This window comes from Pituophis catenifer, unplaced genomic scaffold (genome assembly GCF_029215685.1).
Source record: "Pituophis catenifer annectens isolate HBS135680 unplaced genomic scaffold, rPitCat1.0.hap2 SCAF_4, whole genome shotgun sequence".
Lineage (NCBI taxonomy): Eukaryota > Metazoa > Chordata > Lepidosauria > Squamata > Colubridae > Pituophis > Pituophis catenifer.
The window spans coordinates 128,281,072-128,294,991 of NW_027256884.1; the positions used below are offsets into that span (position 1 = coordinate 128,281,072).

The window sequence follows — 13,920 nt, forward strand, 5'->3', positions numbered from 1 at the left end:
ACTGTACTACCAAGGCTCTTGTAGGACGCAACCTGGATTGAGTCACACTTGAGCTCTCCGGAGGTGTGGCTGGGTGCTTTTTGGCGCTGGGAGGGGCGGAATTGAAAAAAATAATAATTTTTCTTTCTCATAAACATAATGTACTCTTAAATGTACAGTCTCTTATCCGTTGTTAATCATACATATTCTGTTTTAACTTTCATATTAGTTCGTTCTTCATCCTAAAAAATTTGAGTATGCAAGGGGTTGCTCTTCTACCATTCCGTCTCCCTTATTTTACAACAATCCTTTTTCTCGTTCTCCTCTCTTTCCCTTCCCTCCCTTCTTCTGTCCTCTTCTACTTTCTTCTTTCCTTCTCTCCTTCCCCTTCCTTTCCCCCACTCCTCCCTTCTTTCCTCCCTTTCTAACCTTCTCTCCTACTCTTATTTCCCCTCCCTTTCTTCCTCTCCTTTTCTCTTTCTTCTGTTCCTCTCTTCTCGCCTGGGAGGGGTGGAATTGATAGTTTGCAGTCGTTGAGGTAAATTTGCACCAGCAGCCTTTTTTTTTTTAACGTCAGAGAATTTTCATCGCCAGGTTATAAAAAGGAAGTGTCTTAATATTAAAAATGTGCAGGTAGTTTTAAGGATGTAGGTCGGTCCCCAAGCTGCTTTTTTCCAAAGGGCAAGCGGACTGTGCCTTTCCTGGAAGACGTTTCGCTTCTCCTCCAAGAAGCTTCCTCAGTTCTTCACTTCAGAACCGGAAGAAGCTCCTCGGATTGAGAAGCGAAACGTCTTCAAAGGAAAAAAAAAATCCCCCGAAGAAAGTCCACTTGCCTTTTTGGAAAAAAACACTTTTGGGACAGCGGTGGGTTTCTTTTTTTTCTTCCCCAAAATGTTTTTTTATTTTTATTTCTCATAAGCATATTTGAGTGTACAATCTTTTTATCCATCGTTTTCCATTCATCTTATCTTTTAACTTTCATTTTTAGTTGTTCGGGGCTGCTCTTTTACCATTTACCCTCCTTTATTTTGCCACAACCTTTCCTCTTCTCCTCTCCTTCCTTCCTTCCTCCATCTCTTCCTACTTTCTTCGTTCTTCCTTTCCTTCTCTTTCCTACTTCTCCTTCCTATCCCCCACTCCTCTCTTCTTCCTCCCTTTCTAACCCTCTCTCCTACTCCTCTTTCTCCTTCCTTTTCTTCCTCTCCTTTTCCCTCTCTTCTATCTCTCCCTCTCCTTTCCTCTCTTTTTTCTTCCTCTCTCTCTACTCCTTTCCCTCTCTCTTGTTGTTTCCCTTTTCAATTCAATCTAGAATGGTATTCGAGAAACCTCGACTATCTATTTGCATCCATCTTCATTTCAGTTTCTTATTTGTTTAGTAATTACATCTGTTCCATCATTTGTGTACACTTTTATAGTAATCTCACTTTTTCCCTTTCTCCCCCCGTTTTCCCTTTACCTAGGCATCGTCTGGGTTTCTATTCTAATTATTTTTTCTCTTTTTCATCTTTTCACTATCTATTTCATCTCTAGATCTTTATTCATATTTCTTTTCTAACCAATCATAAAATTTTCTCCATGTCTTCATGTCTTGAAGTACATCGGCTCCGCTTTATCTTTTATTCTCAGTGTTAGTCTGTTCATTTCTGCACATTCTAAAATTTTCTTTATAATTTCTCCTTCCAATGGGATTTTATCTGACAGCAGTGGGTTTTACATATTTTTCCCACAGGTTCGCCCCGCCCAGGCGCATTCGCGCATGTGCCCGGCCCTCCGCTTATAAGACGAAGCGCTTATTTCAGGGTTCAAAAAAATATAAAACAGGGTCTTATTTTTGGGGAAACACGGTAGTCCTCGATTTACGACTGGAGTGGAGCCCGACATTAAGTGAGACATCAGTTAAGTGAGTTTTGCCCCCATTTTACAGCTTTTCTTGCCACAGTTGTTAAGAGAATCGATGCGGTTGATAAGTGAGTCGCCCGGTTGTTAAGTGAATCGGGCTTCCCCACTGATTTTGCTTGTCAAGAAGGTCGCAAAAGGGGATCAGGTGCCCCCACCCACCACCCCGGGGACGCTGCAACGGTCATAAGTATGAAGTTTGATCTCTCAAGATATGTTTATAAGTGATCCTCCATTTTACAAGCTTAATGGAGGCCAGAATGTTGGCTGTGGAATTCTGGGAGTTGAAGTCCGCAGATGTTCAAATCGCCAAGGTGGAAAATCACTTGCTTTAATAGCCACGCCCAACTGGCTCTCTGGGTATGCCCAGGCCCTTCTAAATCGCATGAAGTATTAATATTACTTTATAAAGCCTTAGTAAGACCACACTTGGAATCCTGCATCCAGTTTTAACCACCACAATATTAAAAAAAAAATGTTGAGATTCTGGAAAGAGTGCAGAAAAGAGCAGGGTGGATTTGATTTAAATCGAGTTGATTTAAATCAAAATTTAAATCACGATTTAAATCACGATTTAAATCACGATTTAAATCACGATTTAAATCACTAGTAAAAAGGCTTGATTTAAATCACCTCGATTTAAATCATAATTTTTAAAGAGCAATTGTCATCTCTACTACTCCTTTGACCCGCTGTTGACTCACCGATAGTCCCAGTGTTGCAGAATATACAGCCTCATGCTACATAACTAAGCTCCATTTCATGCTGAATAAACTCAATTATTTATGTATCTTAAATAGAAAACTATGATAGATTTTTACCCCAAAAGTTTTTTATTAAAATAAATTCGCTAAAAATCAAAAAAATCCAATTTAAATTAAAAAAATCTGATTTTTTTGATTTTTATCCACCCTGGAGAAGAGCAACAAAGAGAATTAGGGGACTGGAGGCTAAAACGTATGAAGAACGGTTGCAGGAACTGGGTATGTCTAGTTTGATGAAAAGAAGGACCAGGGGAGACATGATGGCAGTCTTCCAATATCTCAGGGGCTGCCCCAAAGAAGAGGGAGTCAAGCTATTCTCCAAAGCACCTGAATAAGGCAGGACAAGAAGCAGCAGATGGAAACTAATCAAGGAGAGAAGCAACCTAGAACTAAGGAGAAATTTCCTCACAGTGGGAACAATTAATCCAGTGAAACGACTTGCCACTTGAAGTTGCTCCATCACTGGAGGTTTTTAAGAAGAGATTGGCCAATCGTTTGTCTGAAATGGTATCAGGCAGTGATGGCTAACCTTTTTGCCATCGCGTGCCAGGAGGGGGGGGGGCAGAGGGGGGTTGCACGTGCCCATACCCATACGCATAGAATTATGTGCCCTGCACATTCGCGCATGGACCTCCCCCCCCTACTCGCCCCCACTTTTGGTACCCAATGGCCCGGTAGGCCCGTTTTTCTCTCTCACCTGGCTCCAGAGCCTTTCTAACAGTCTGGGGAGGGTGAAAACAGCCTTCCCTACCCCCCCCCCCCCCCGGAGGTCCTCCAGAGGCCAGAAAGGGCTCATTTGCCAACTTCCGGTTGGACAGGAAGGCCCGATTTTTGCTGTCCCCAGCCTCCAGAGCCTCCCTAGGAGTCTGGGGAGGGCAAAAACAGCCTTCCCCACCCCCCTGGTGGTTCTCCGGAGGATGAAAACGGCCCGTTTGCCAACTTCTGGAAGGCTGGGGACAGCAAAAAAACAGGCCTTGCCCCCGCCCAGGCCCTCCAGAGGCAGGAAACAGGCTGTTTCCCTACTTCTGGTGGGCCCAGAAGGCCTGAAAATTGGCTGGCGCGCGCATGCGCACTGGAGCTGAACTTGTGTGCCCACTGATATGGTGGCACGCAGGCCATAGGTTCGCCATCACGGGTATAGGGTTTCTTGCCTGAGTAGGGGGTTGGACTAGAAGATCTCCAAGGTCCCTTCCCACTCTTTTCCTGGTGGTTGTTTTTTGGAAGGTCTCGTTCTGCCTCTAGAGGGGGTACAGGGACCCAGAATTGTTGGTGGGCACAGCATGGCAGATCAAAAGATTGCGCAGGAAGCAGGGTGGATAAAAATCAATGATTTTTAAAAAAATAAATAAAAAAAATCAGATTTTTTTTATTTAAATCGGATTTTTTTGATTTAAATCAGATTTTTTTGATTTAAATCAGATTTTTTTTATTTTTATTTATTTATTTATTTATTATTCAAATTTCTATACCGCCCTTCTCCTTTCGGACTCAGGGCGGTGAACAGCCAAAATAAAACATTTATACATAAAGTGCGATTTAAAATAATTAAATTTGGCCCATAGTTTAAAATTTATCAATTTAAAATCCATATCAAAATTTAAAATCAACCATAAAATCATAAAATCAAGAGATTTTATTTATTGAATTTATTTTAATAAAAAACTTTTGGGGTAAAAATCTATCATAAGATAGTTTTCTATTTAAGATACATAAATAATTGAGTTTATTCAGCATGAAATGGAGCTTAGTTATGTCGCAGGAGGCTGTATATTCTGCAACACTGGGACTATCGGTGAGTCAACAGTGGGTCAAAGGAGTAGCAGAGATGACAGTTGCTCTTTAAAAATTATGATTTAAATCGAGTTGATTTAAATCAAGCCTTTTTACTAGTGATTTAAATCATGATTTAAATTGTGATTTAAATCAACTCGATTTAAATCAAATCCACCCTGTCTCCAAGGTCCCTTCCCACTCTTTTCCTGGTCTCGTTCTGCCTCCAGAGGGGGTAAGAGGGACCCAGAATTGTTGATGGGCACAGCATGGCAGATCAAAAGATTGCGCAGGAAGTCATTCTCCCCTAACGCGCTCTGTGTCTTCGCAGGGAGGCTGAGCTCTGCAGGAGCCGACTGACGGAGGAACGATGCCGGTGGTGTGGCCAACACTTCTGGACCTCAGCAGGGATGAATGCAAAAGGGTCCTCCGGAAATTGGGTAAGTGTAGCCTGGAAGGGAAGGACAAGATCCTAGACCTCAAGGTGGAAAGTATTTTGTGTTTCCCCGAAAATAAGACCCTGTCTTATATTTTTTTTGAACCCCGAAATAAGCGCTTGGCCTTATTTTCGGGGAGGTCTTTATTATTTTGGGGCGCGTGGCACAAGACGGGGCTCCTCTTGCCGTCTTACCTGATTTCCAGCTCTGCGTTTAAATATTTTCGGGGAGGGCTTATTTTCGGGGGGGGTGAGGCTTATTTTAGCGCCTGCGCTCAAAAGCCCGATTGGGCTTATTATCAAGGGAGGTCTTATTTTCGGGGAAACAGGGTAGGTACAAAGTAGGTATGAAGTAACCAGAGATGGGCTTCACATAATTAAACAACCAGTTCGCCCATCACCGAAAATGTGCGCACCCGCCTTCCGTGCATGCGTGCAGCCTTCCACGCATGTACTTTGCTCGCGCGTGCGGCTTGCACACATACACACGGCTTAAAAAACATGACTAAATAGGACAGCATAGAGCCGGGAAACGTGGGCGAGCCTACCCGCAGGTCGCAACTACTGGTTCGCCCGAATTGATCCGAACATCCCACCACTGGAAATAACCCATCTAAAGCACCAAGAGGAGGGGGGGGGAAAGTATAGGAGATCTTATTGGTCAGTGCTTCGAGGGACACCCCCCTCCCCCCGGGTGAAATGTAAAATTTGTTACTACCGGTTTCGTGGGCGTGGCTTGGTGGGGGGGTGTAATGTGACTGGGTGGGCGTGGCCAACTTTTTTTTTTTTTAACTTTTCAAAGCATTTTTTCTAATGCTTTGAAAAGCCTCTGCCGATCAGGCAACTCAGCTGGGCATGGGGGGGGGCGCGTAGGGATTTTTGCTACCGGTTCTCCAAACCACCTGACGCCATCGCTACCGGATCGGGCGATCCGGTCTGAACCAGGAGCATTTCACCCCTGCGCCCCCACCCCCAAATCTATCCTAAAATTTCAATGTGTCAAATGATCTGTCTCTGATTCCAGCGATTTTTTTGCAATTCCAAATGGAGGTTTCTTCGTTTATCATATTAAGAATCGCCCATCTCCCTCATAGAAGGACTCTTGGGTGGTGCACAGTAAAGAGGGGTGTGTCAGGAGGGGAAGGCGGAATCTGCTGTCAATCTAGCAGCCCCCTCCAGAGTAGAACTACCCCATTGGTCTCCTGATCAATGTTCTGACCCAGTTCCCCAAATACGACAAACCCTCTGAAGCAAACTCAAAGATTCCTTTAATTAGGAGCGCCAGCAGCCCCGGCAAAAAGTTTCTCAGCGCAGGTTGACAAGTCCGTCCGTCTGAGAGATGAATAGTTGTCTGTCACATCTATTCATCTCCGCCCTTTGCCTTTTATCCCCAGAGCTAGGGTGGGACTTTGCTAGCAGCGGTGGCTCTTCCGTCCCAAGGACCGGCCCATAGATTTCCACTGCTCTCCTCTCCTCTGCCTTCTGCAAATCAGGCACTGGACCCAGCTGTTCCTCCTCCTCCTCATCAGCCACCTCCAGACCTGGGGGCTGTTGACTCTCCATCTGACAGCTGACGGATGGCCCAGGCTCCGCCTCTCTCTCTCTCTCTCTCTGACAGCTCCATTCCCTCTTCCCCCTCAGAGCTCCCTGATTGCCCTGATGCTGACCCCGATTCCCACGCCTCTTCCTCCTCCTCTGATTCGGTTGCTGGACAGGGCCCGCGGCCAACAGGCCACAACAATCAATTTGCAGAAACAGGTTGTTAGGCTGTTACGGAGGGATAGGAGGTTGGGGGCAGATTTTATCCTGGAGATGTTCTAGTGGGCGTGTGTTGCAGCATTGAAGGCTCTTTTGGGTCCCGCCAGTCAAAGTTCTCTGACTGATGGGATCTGCGGTAGACACTCCCCCCCCTCCCTTTCTCTAATGGCGAGGAACAATTGAAGTCTGAATCCTGCACTTTTGCAGAAAGCCAGAATACCTTGACTTAGTCGGTCTCTCTCATTTTCCCCTTGGCCAGAAATATTTCCAAGATCTTTCCTTGGCGGTATTCTTAAAGGGAGAGGTGGCAAAACGTCCAATTGCAACCCTTAATCGTTTTCCTGCAACTTCTTGTGAATCTCATCCTCTCTTTACTTCCTCTTTGCCCTGTTTCCCCCCCCCCCCTTTTAGAACTGGAAGCCTACGCCGGAGTGATCAGTGCCTTGAGGGCCCAGGGAGATCTGACCAAGGAGAAGCGGGACCTTCTGGGGGAACTTTCCAGAGTGCTGAGGTAAATCCCGATTAGCCTGGATCGGGTGGTTTTTTTCTCCTGGTGAGATTCGAACTGCCAAATTGCAGGCAGGCGGCAGTCACCTGAATTAGCCTGCAGTACTGCACTCTAACCACTGTGCCACCTCGGCTCTTAAAAGTTAAATTTAATCTATGTCTTTTTCAACAGCATTTCAACGGAAAGACATCGGGCGGAAGTTCGGAGGGCAGTCAACGATGAACGCCTGACAACCATCGCACATAAGTAAGATGGCGGCCTTACGAATATTTTCTAAACAGATCTCACACAGGCAACATTTCCGAGTGTCTCTTTTGCCTTTAGGGCCCCGGGTCCAGTACATGGTTGACACTAGTAATTTCTTTCTTTCATTCAATTTTTTACCCTGCCTCAATCCAACAGACCTCTTAAGCCCTTACAAATATGGTCAAACGAAAGATAAGCAGAAAGGATAAATGTTCTGTCCCCGTTCCACTCACACACCCCCACAGATGGCCCAGAGTTAATAAGCCACACGACAAAATTCTTTGAAAATAAAGCTGGCAGCAACCCAGTGGCTAGCTGCCAATTCAGACTTTACTCACACAAAACAAAGATTAGACTGCCAGCATTCCGATAAAACAGGCAGAGTTTTCAACAATACAAGGATTAATCCAAATGCAGTCTGATAAAGCAGGCAAAGTCCAGTAACGCAGAGATCATGGATTATTTCTAGTTTTTGCTCGTCACAAACTGAACTTGAGTTCAGTCACAAACTGAGTCACTGGACCAAACTAGTGTGGTCCAGTGACTCAGCTAATCTCTGGCACGCCTTCCCCTCTGCTGCGCACGCTTCTCCCTGCGCCTCTGCCGAGGGTCCAGCCAGCACTTATCTTCTTCGTCGCTGTCCACCTGTGGCTGCGGGGACGTGCTTGGCTCTGAGCCTATCTCTTGGCCTTCAGTGTCCTCCGGAGGCATTGCCAGAGAGGAGGGTCCTGGAGAGGGAGGCCTTGCCAACTCCTCTCCCTCACTCTCAGAGTCTGCATCTGTCGATAGCCCAGGCTCAGGCAACGGAGCCACAACAATAAAATCCTAAAACCACACAAAACATTGTGAGACAGAGAGGCTTTGCGATCATTTCCCAGGGCAGCTTATTCTCAGCGTTTTTCAGAACGCGGCCAGGATAAGAGCAGATCTAACCTGAAACGAGATGATGACAATGCCACCATTGGGAAGCAATACTTGAGTGTTGCTGCCCCCCCAAAAAGTGGGGAGCAGTAGGCTGTTCCTCTTTTGTTGTAACAGTTGGGCAGCCCTTACAAGTAGTGGCAGCTTCAGGATAGCAATAACACTTACATACCATTTCATGAGGGACGTGATGGCTCAGTGGCCAAGACGCTGAGCTTGTTGATTGAAAGGTTGGCAGTTCAGCGGTTCGAATCCCTAGTGCCGCGTAACGGGGTGAGCTCCCGTTAACTTGTCCCAGCTTCTGCCAGCCTAGCAGTTCGAAAGCAGGTAAAAAATGCAAGTAGAAAAAATAGGGACCCCCTTTGGTGGGAAGGGAACAGCATTCCGTGCGCCTTTGGCGTTGAGTCATGCCGGCCACATGACCACGGAGACGTCTCCGGACAGCGCTGGCTCTTTGGCTTTGAAATGGAGATGAGCACCGCCCCCTAGAGTCGGGAACGACTAGCACATACGTGCGAGGGGAACCTTTACTTTTACCTTTACCCTTTCATAGTGCTTTCCAGCCCTCTCTAAGCAGTTTTAAGAGTCAGCCTCTTTTCCCCAACAATCCGGATCCTCGTTTTACCGACCTCGGAAGGATGGAAGGCTGAGTCAACTTTGAGCCGGTCAGGATCGACCTCCTGGCAGTGGGCAGAGTCAGCCTGCAATACTGCATTTTTAACTACCGTGACCCCTGAAATCTGTGTATTTTTAGCTGCCCTCTGTTTTTATAACACGGGTATTTACAGAGTAACAGAGTTGGAATGGACCTTGGAGGTCTTCTTGTCCAGGGGTCTCCAACCTTGGCAACTTTTAAGACTTGTGGACTTCAACTCCCAGAGTTCCTCAGCCAGGAACTCTGAAAGTTGAAGTCCACAAGTCTTAAAGTTGCCAAGGTTGGAGACCCCTGCTATAGTCCAACCCCCTGCTCAGGCAGGAAACCCTGTATCCTTCCAGACAATGGTTGTCCAATCTCCTCTTCAAAACCTCCAGTGATGGAGCACCCATAACTCCTGGAGGCTAGTTGTGATTAGGGAAAGCGTAAGTAATCCAGGCGGAAAACAAACAGGCTGTTTCTAAAGTTGCGGATTTCCCTTCAGCATGTCCGGGCCTAACAGCTCTTCCGAGTGGTCCATCGAAGGCCGCCGACTGGTTCCTCTGATGCCCCGGTTGGTTCCACAAACAGCCTTCACCGTCACGGCCAACGCGGTGGCCAACGCAGCTCTCCAGCACAACGCGTCTCTCCCTTCCCCCGCGGAAACGGGAAGCAAAGAAGGTGAGGGTAAGCGACCTTTATCTCCTTACAACTTGGGCCTTGGGAAGAAGGGAGATACGTCTTTGGGAGGGTCGGCAACCCTGTGGCTCTGGAGCCGCATGTGGCTCTTTCGTCCCTCTGCTGCGGCTCCGTCGCTCCAATATGCCCAACCGCCAATGTGCGACACCCGCCGGCACGCGATTTATTGAGCTTTTCGACCCCCGGTAGGCCAACTGTGGATAAATCCAAGAAAAGAAAAGTTTCAGAAGAAAACAGAACATTTAATTCAACTACATATGCTAGTTTTGTGGCCGCTCAAGAAATAGTCAAGCACGGGAAGGGTTTTTGTGGCTCCCGGTGTTTTCTTTTGTGTGGGAAATGCGTCCAAATGGCTCTTTGAGTGTTTAAGGTTGCCGACCCCTGACTTACGGCTACCACAAAAAATAAGTCATCAAATGAGTTGCAGACAATTGGTGAACCTGCTTAGTGACTTTCCGCTGGAATTTTGGGATCAATTAGGGTTATAAATCAGGGACTACCTGAACCCCAAAAGGAACTGATTTCGTGATTCCTTACACCACTCTCTTGGAGGAAGTCCTGGACTTACAACCACTTGTTTAGTAACCGAAGTTACAACGGCACTGAAAAATGTGACTTATGATCATTTTTCATTCTTGTTCACTCGGGAAGGGTTTTGTGGCTCCCGGTGTTTTCTTTTCTGTGGGAAACGGGTCCAAATGGCTCTTTGAGTGTTTAAGGTTGCCGACTCCTGGTCTATGGGTGTTCTCTGCCATCCATGTCACGGTCATCCCAAACGTGGTGTCTCTTTTTCAGGAGACAGTTGGACTTTCTTTTGTTTTTCCCTGAAGACGTTTCGCTTCTCATCCAAGAAGCTTCTTCAGTTCTGACTCTCCTCCATCACTTCGTTAGAACTGAAGATGAGATCTTCAATTCTAAGATGAGATCTTAGATGAGAAGAGGAAATGTCTTCAAGAAAAAACAAAGGAAGTCCAGTTGCCTCTCGAAAAAGCAGGACCGGAAGAGAGATAGTTTTCACATCCGGAACGAACAAACCTTGAATTGGGGTTTAGCACACTTTGAAGGCAGGGGGATGCTCTTGTGTGACTCGGTGGGGCCGAAAAATGATTCAAGAAAGCAGAATTTATTTAGAAGACCCAACTAAAACTTGTTTTTTGATTTCCTCTTCAGTCGTGGTTTGTTACTCCTACACAACTACCACCTCTACGCCGACATCCACTCCCGTACCGAGCGGTAGCGTTGCAACGGTTAAGTCCCCCAGACCTGCCAGCCCAGCTTCCAACGTCGTCGTTCTCCCAAGTGGAAGTGCTGTTTACGTTAAAAGTAAGTGCTTTATCCAACAAAATGGAAGATCTGGGCTTGAAAGAGTTTCGAGATGATCATTACATGTTGGTTATGACCGCGAAGCAGATTGCTTGAATCCTGATGCAGTTTCGAGTGGTAAATTCAAGTAGCTGGTAGTCTTGGAAAAGATCGTTTCAAGGTGGCAGGTTAGAACGTTTTGATTGCACAGGTAGATAGTCCTCGTTTAGCGACCACAATTAGAAGTGGCAACTTGGTCGCTAAGTGTACAATGACACGGCCCGGAGTGCGCTTATAATTTTACTTCCGCTTTCTGTTTCCTTCCCTCCCCCGCCCTTTGGAATGCATACTGGGATAATGAGCAAGAAGGGAATTGATGTTTACATTCCTTGGAGAGGAAGGGATTATAAGAGAGTAAGCAGGAACACAGTGGTGAATACAGGTAGTCCTTGATTTACAACAGTTCATTTAGTGACCCTGTGAAGTTACAACGGCACTGGAAAAAGTGACGTGACCACTTTCCACACTTAACGACCATTGTAGCGTCCCCATGTGATCAAAATTCAGATGCTTGGCAACTGACTCACATTTATGACAGTTGCAATGTCCTGGGATCATGTAAACACCTTTTGTGACCTTTGGATAAGCAAAGCCAGATTTGTTTTAACAGCTGTGTTACTTACTTAACAACTACAGTGTTTCACTTAACAACTCTGGCAAGAAAGGTTGTAAAACGGGGCAAAGCCCACTTTACAAATGTCTCCGCAGTAGAAATGTTGGGCTCGATTGTGGTCCTAAGCGAGCACTATCTGTACCCATTGAAAGGAATGTAACCACACTATCTGTTTGTGTAGTGTGCTGGCTGGGAGCCTAGAGCTGCTTAGGAAGTCAACATAATCCAAAAATGTGACACTGATTAAAGTCTTGTCAGTTACAGGCAGCAGCTTGGAGCTGGCTAATTAAAATATAAGGCTCAGCTTGTTAACTTGTGGTTGGCACCTATTGTGGAAGCGCTGGGAAGCCAATAAAATCCAATGATATAACTGATTAAAGTCTTGTCAGTTACAGGCAGCAGCTTAGAGCTGGCTAATTAAAATGGTTTTCTCTCGTTTTCTTTCTATATTCACTTTAAGATGAATATAGTATTTCTGTATTAAGATATGAATCCTACCCCAGTATTTCTTTGCTTTATCACACGTCCACCCTAGATGATAAAAAGTCCCTTCTTTACGTTTACATTTCCAACGTTCATTTGAAATACCTTGATACATTTTTGACAACTTATCTGGAGTTAAATACCAACGATACATCATCTTTCAGAAATTGTCTTTTAAATTACAGTTTCAGGTTAATTTTAAACCTTGATTCCACATATTCTCCCACGCTGTTCAAGCATTACATCGTATCCAAAGTTCCTTGCCCACCGAATCATACAATGGTTTTTACTTGTTCCTTTTCCAGATTTAAATTCAATAGCACTTTATAGACTTCAGATGTTCATCGCTAAACGCGCAGTAAAATTTCAGATTCATTCAACGGAACGAGAACCCCAAAATCTGTGCTCTTCGTTGCAGGCGTGAGTTGTTCGGATGAGGACGAGAAACCCCGCAAGAGGCGGCGTACCAACTCTTCCAGCTCCTCCCCGGTGCTCCTGAAAGAGGTCCCCAAAGCCATCCCGCCGGTCACCAAGACCATCACGGTGCCTGTGGGGGGCAGCCCCAAGATGAGCAGCATCATGCAGAGCATCGCCAACTCACTGCCGCCCCACATGTCCCCCGTGAAGATCACCTTCACCAAGCCCTCCTCCACTCAAACCACCAACACCAACACCCAGAAGGTCCGAGGTGGCATCGGGGTGGTTTGGGGGAAAGCTGCTCCTATTCTACCAAAAGGGTTTGGGCAGGGGTCGGCAACCCGCAGCTCTGGAGCCGCATGTGGCTCTTTCATCCCTCTGCTGCGGCTCCCTGTCGCCAGTCGGCGCCACGATTTTGAGAGTAACTTCCAGTTTTTGTGGGGGGAGGAGCACGGGTCACCAGGAGGAGATTCTATGGCAAGAGGCGGGTTTTCCAGTCGGCTCCACAATTGGTAGGGCTTTCGGTTAGGACAGGTAGAGGAAAAAGGACGCCGCGCTAGGAGATGGGGGAAATGGACTTCCGGTCGGCTCGAGAATTGAACGGGGTGCGACCGGTTAGGGACCTTTGTGGCTCTGAGTGTTTAAGATTGCCGATCCCTGGGTTTGGGTTAAAGCAGAGGTCCCCAACCCCCGGGCTGTGCACTGGCAACGGGCCGCGGCATGCCAAAAACTGGGCCGCGACACAAGCAAAGCCCCATCCGCGGGATGCAGGCAGCATGCAAAACCACACTATGTCCGGTCCATGGAAAAAAACTTCTCTCCACGGAACCTGTCCCTGATGTCCAAAAGGTTGGGGGGGCCACTGATCTAGAACCCTCCAGTACACGCTGTATATTGACGGCACACTGACCAAAAATGAAAGACCACTCACCCCCACAAGCAGCGAGCCATAAACTCATGCATACCCATCTGTACACTATGGCAATTTTACGACCTCTGGCCTTCATGCTGGCTCAGGAATTCTGGGAGTTGAAGTCCACAGGTCCTCAAGTTGCCATAGTGGCCCACTTCTGCTATACAGGTAGTCCTCGACTTACGACCGCAGTGGAGCCCACAATTTTCCATTGCTAAGCAAGACAGTTGTTTTGCTCCATTTTACGGCTTTTCTTGCCACGGTTCTTGAAAAACGTCTCTCCACGGAACCAGTCCCCGGGGTCCCCAAAAGGTTGGGGGAATGCTGGGTTAAAGTCTTCTGCGGGATGAGCCACCCTGGCTACAGGTAGTCCTCGACTTACGACCACAATTGAGCCTGCCGTTCACAATTGGTGCCGCCGCCACATTCTCTACAGGCGCTTCTCGACTTAGCTCTGTTCGTTTAGTGACCGTTCGTAGTTACAGCGGCGCTGAAAATGGAACTTGTGATCGTTTTTCACA

At 46.7% G+C, this 13,920-nt stretch overlaps 2 protein-coding genes across 2 annotated transcripts in view; one reads left to right on the forward strand and one right to left on the reverse strand.

Moving 5' to 3' along the window:
* Positions 1–13,920, reverse strand: part of WNT11 (Wnt family member 11) — a 530,657-nt gene that overhangs the window by 144,509 nt on the left and 372,228 nt on the right. The gene's annotated exons all lie outside the window — the stretch shown is intronic.
* EMSY (EMSY transcriptional repressor, BRCA2 interacting) overlaps positions 4,780–13,920 on the forward strand; it is a 42,305-nt gene continuing 33,164 nt past the window's right edge. Inside the window, exons 1-6 of the mRNA XM_070942992.1 lie at positions 4,780–4,849; positions 7,015–7,114; positions 7,283–7,357; positions 9,418–9,599; positions 10,782–10,934; positions 12,488–12,750. Of these exons, the coding sequence (XP_070799093.1) occupies positions 4,780–4,849; positions 7,015–7,114; positions 7,283–7,357; positions 9,418–9,599; positions 10,782–10,934; positions 12,488–12,750 (843 nt within the window). The remainder of the gene's footprint in view (positions 4,850–7,014; positions 7,115–7,282; positions 7,358–9,417; positions 9,600–10,781; positions 10,935–12,487; positions 12,751–13,920) is intronic.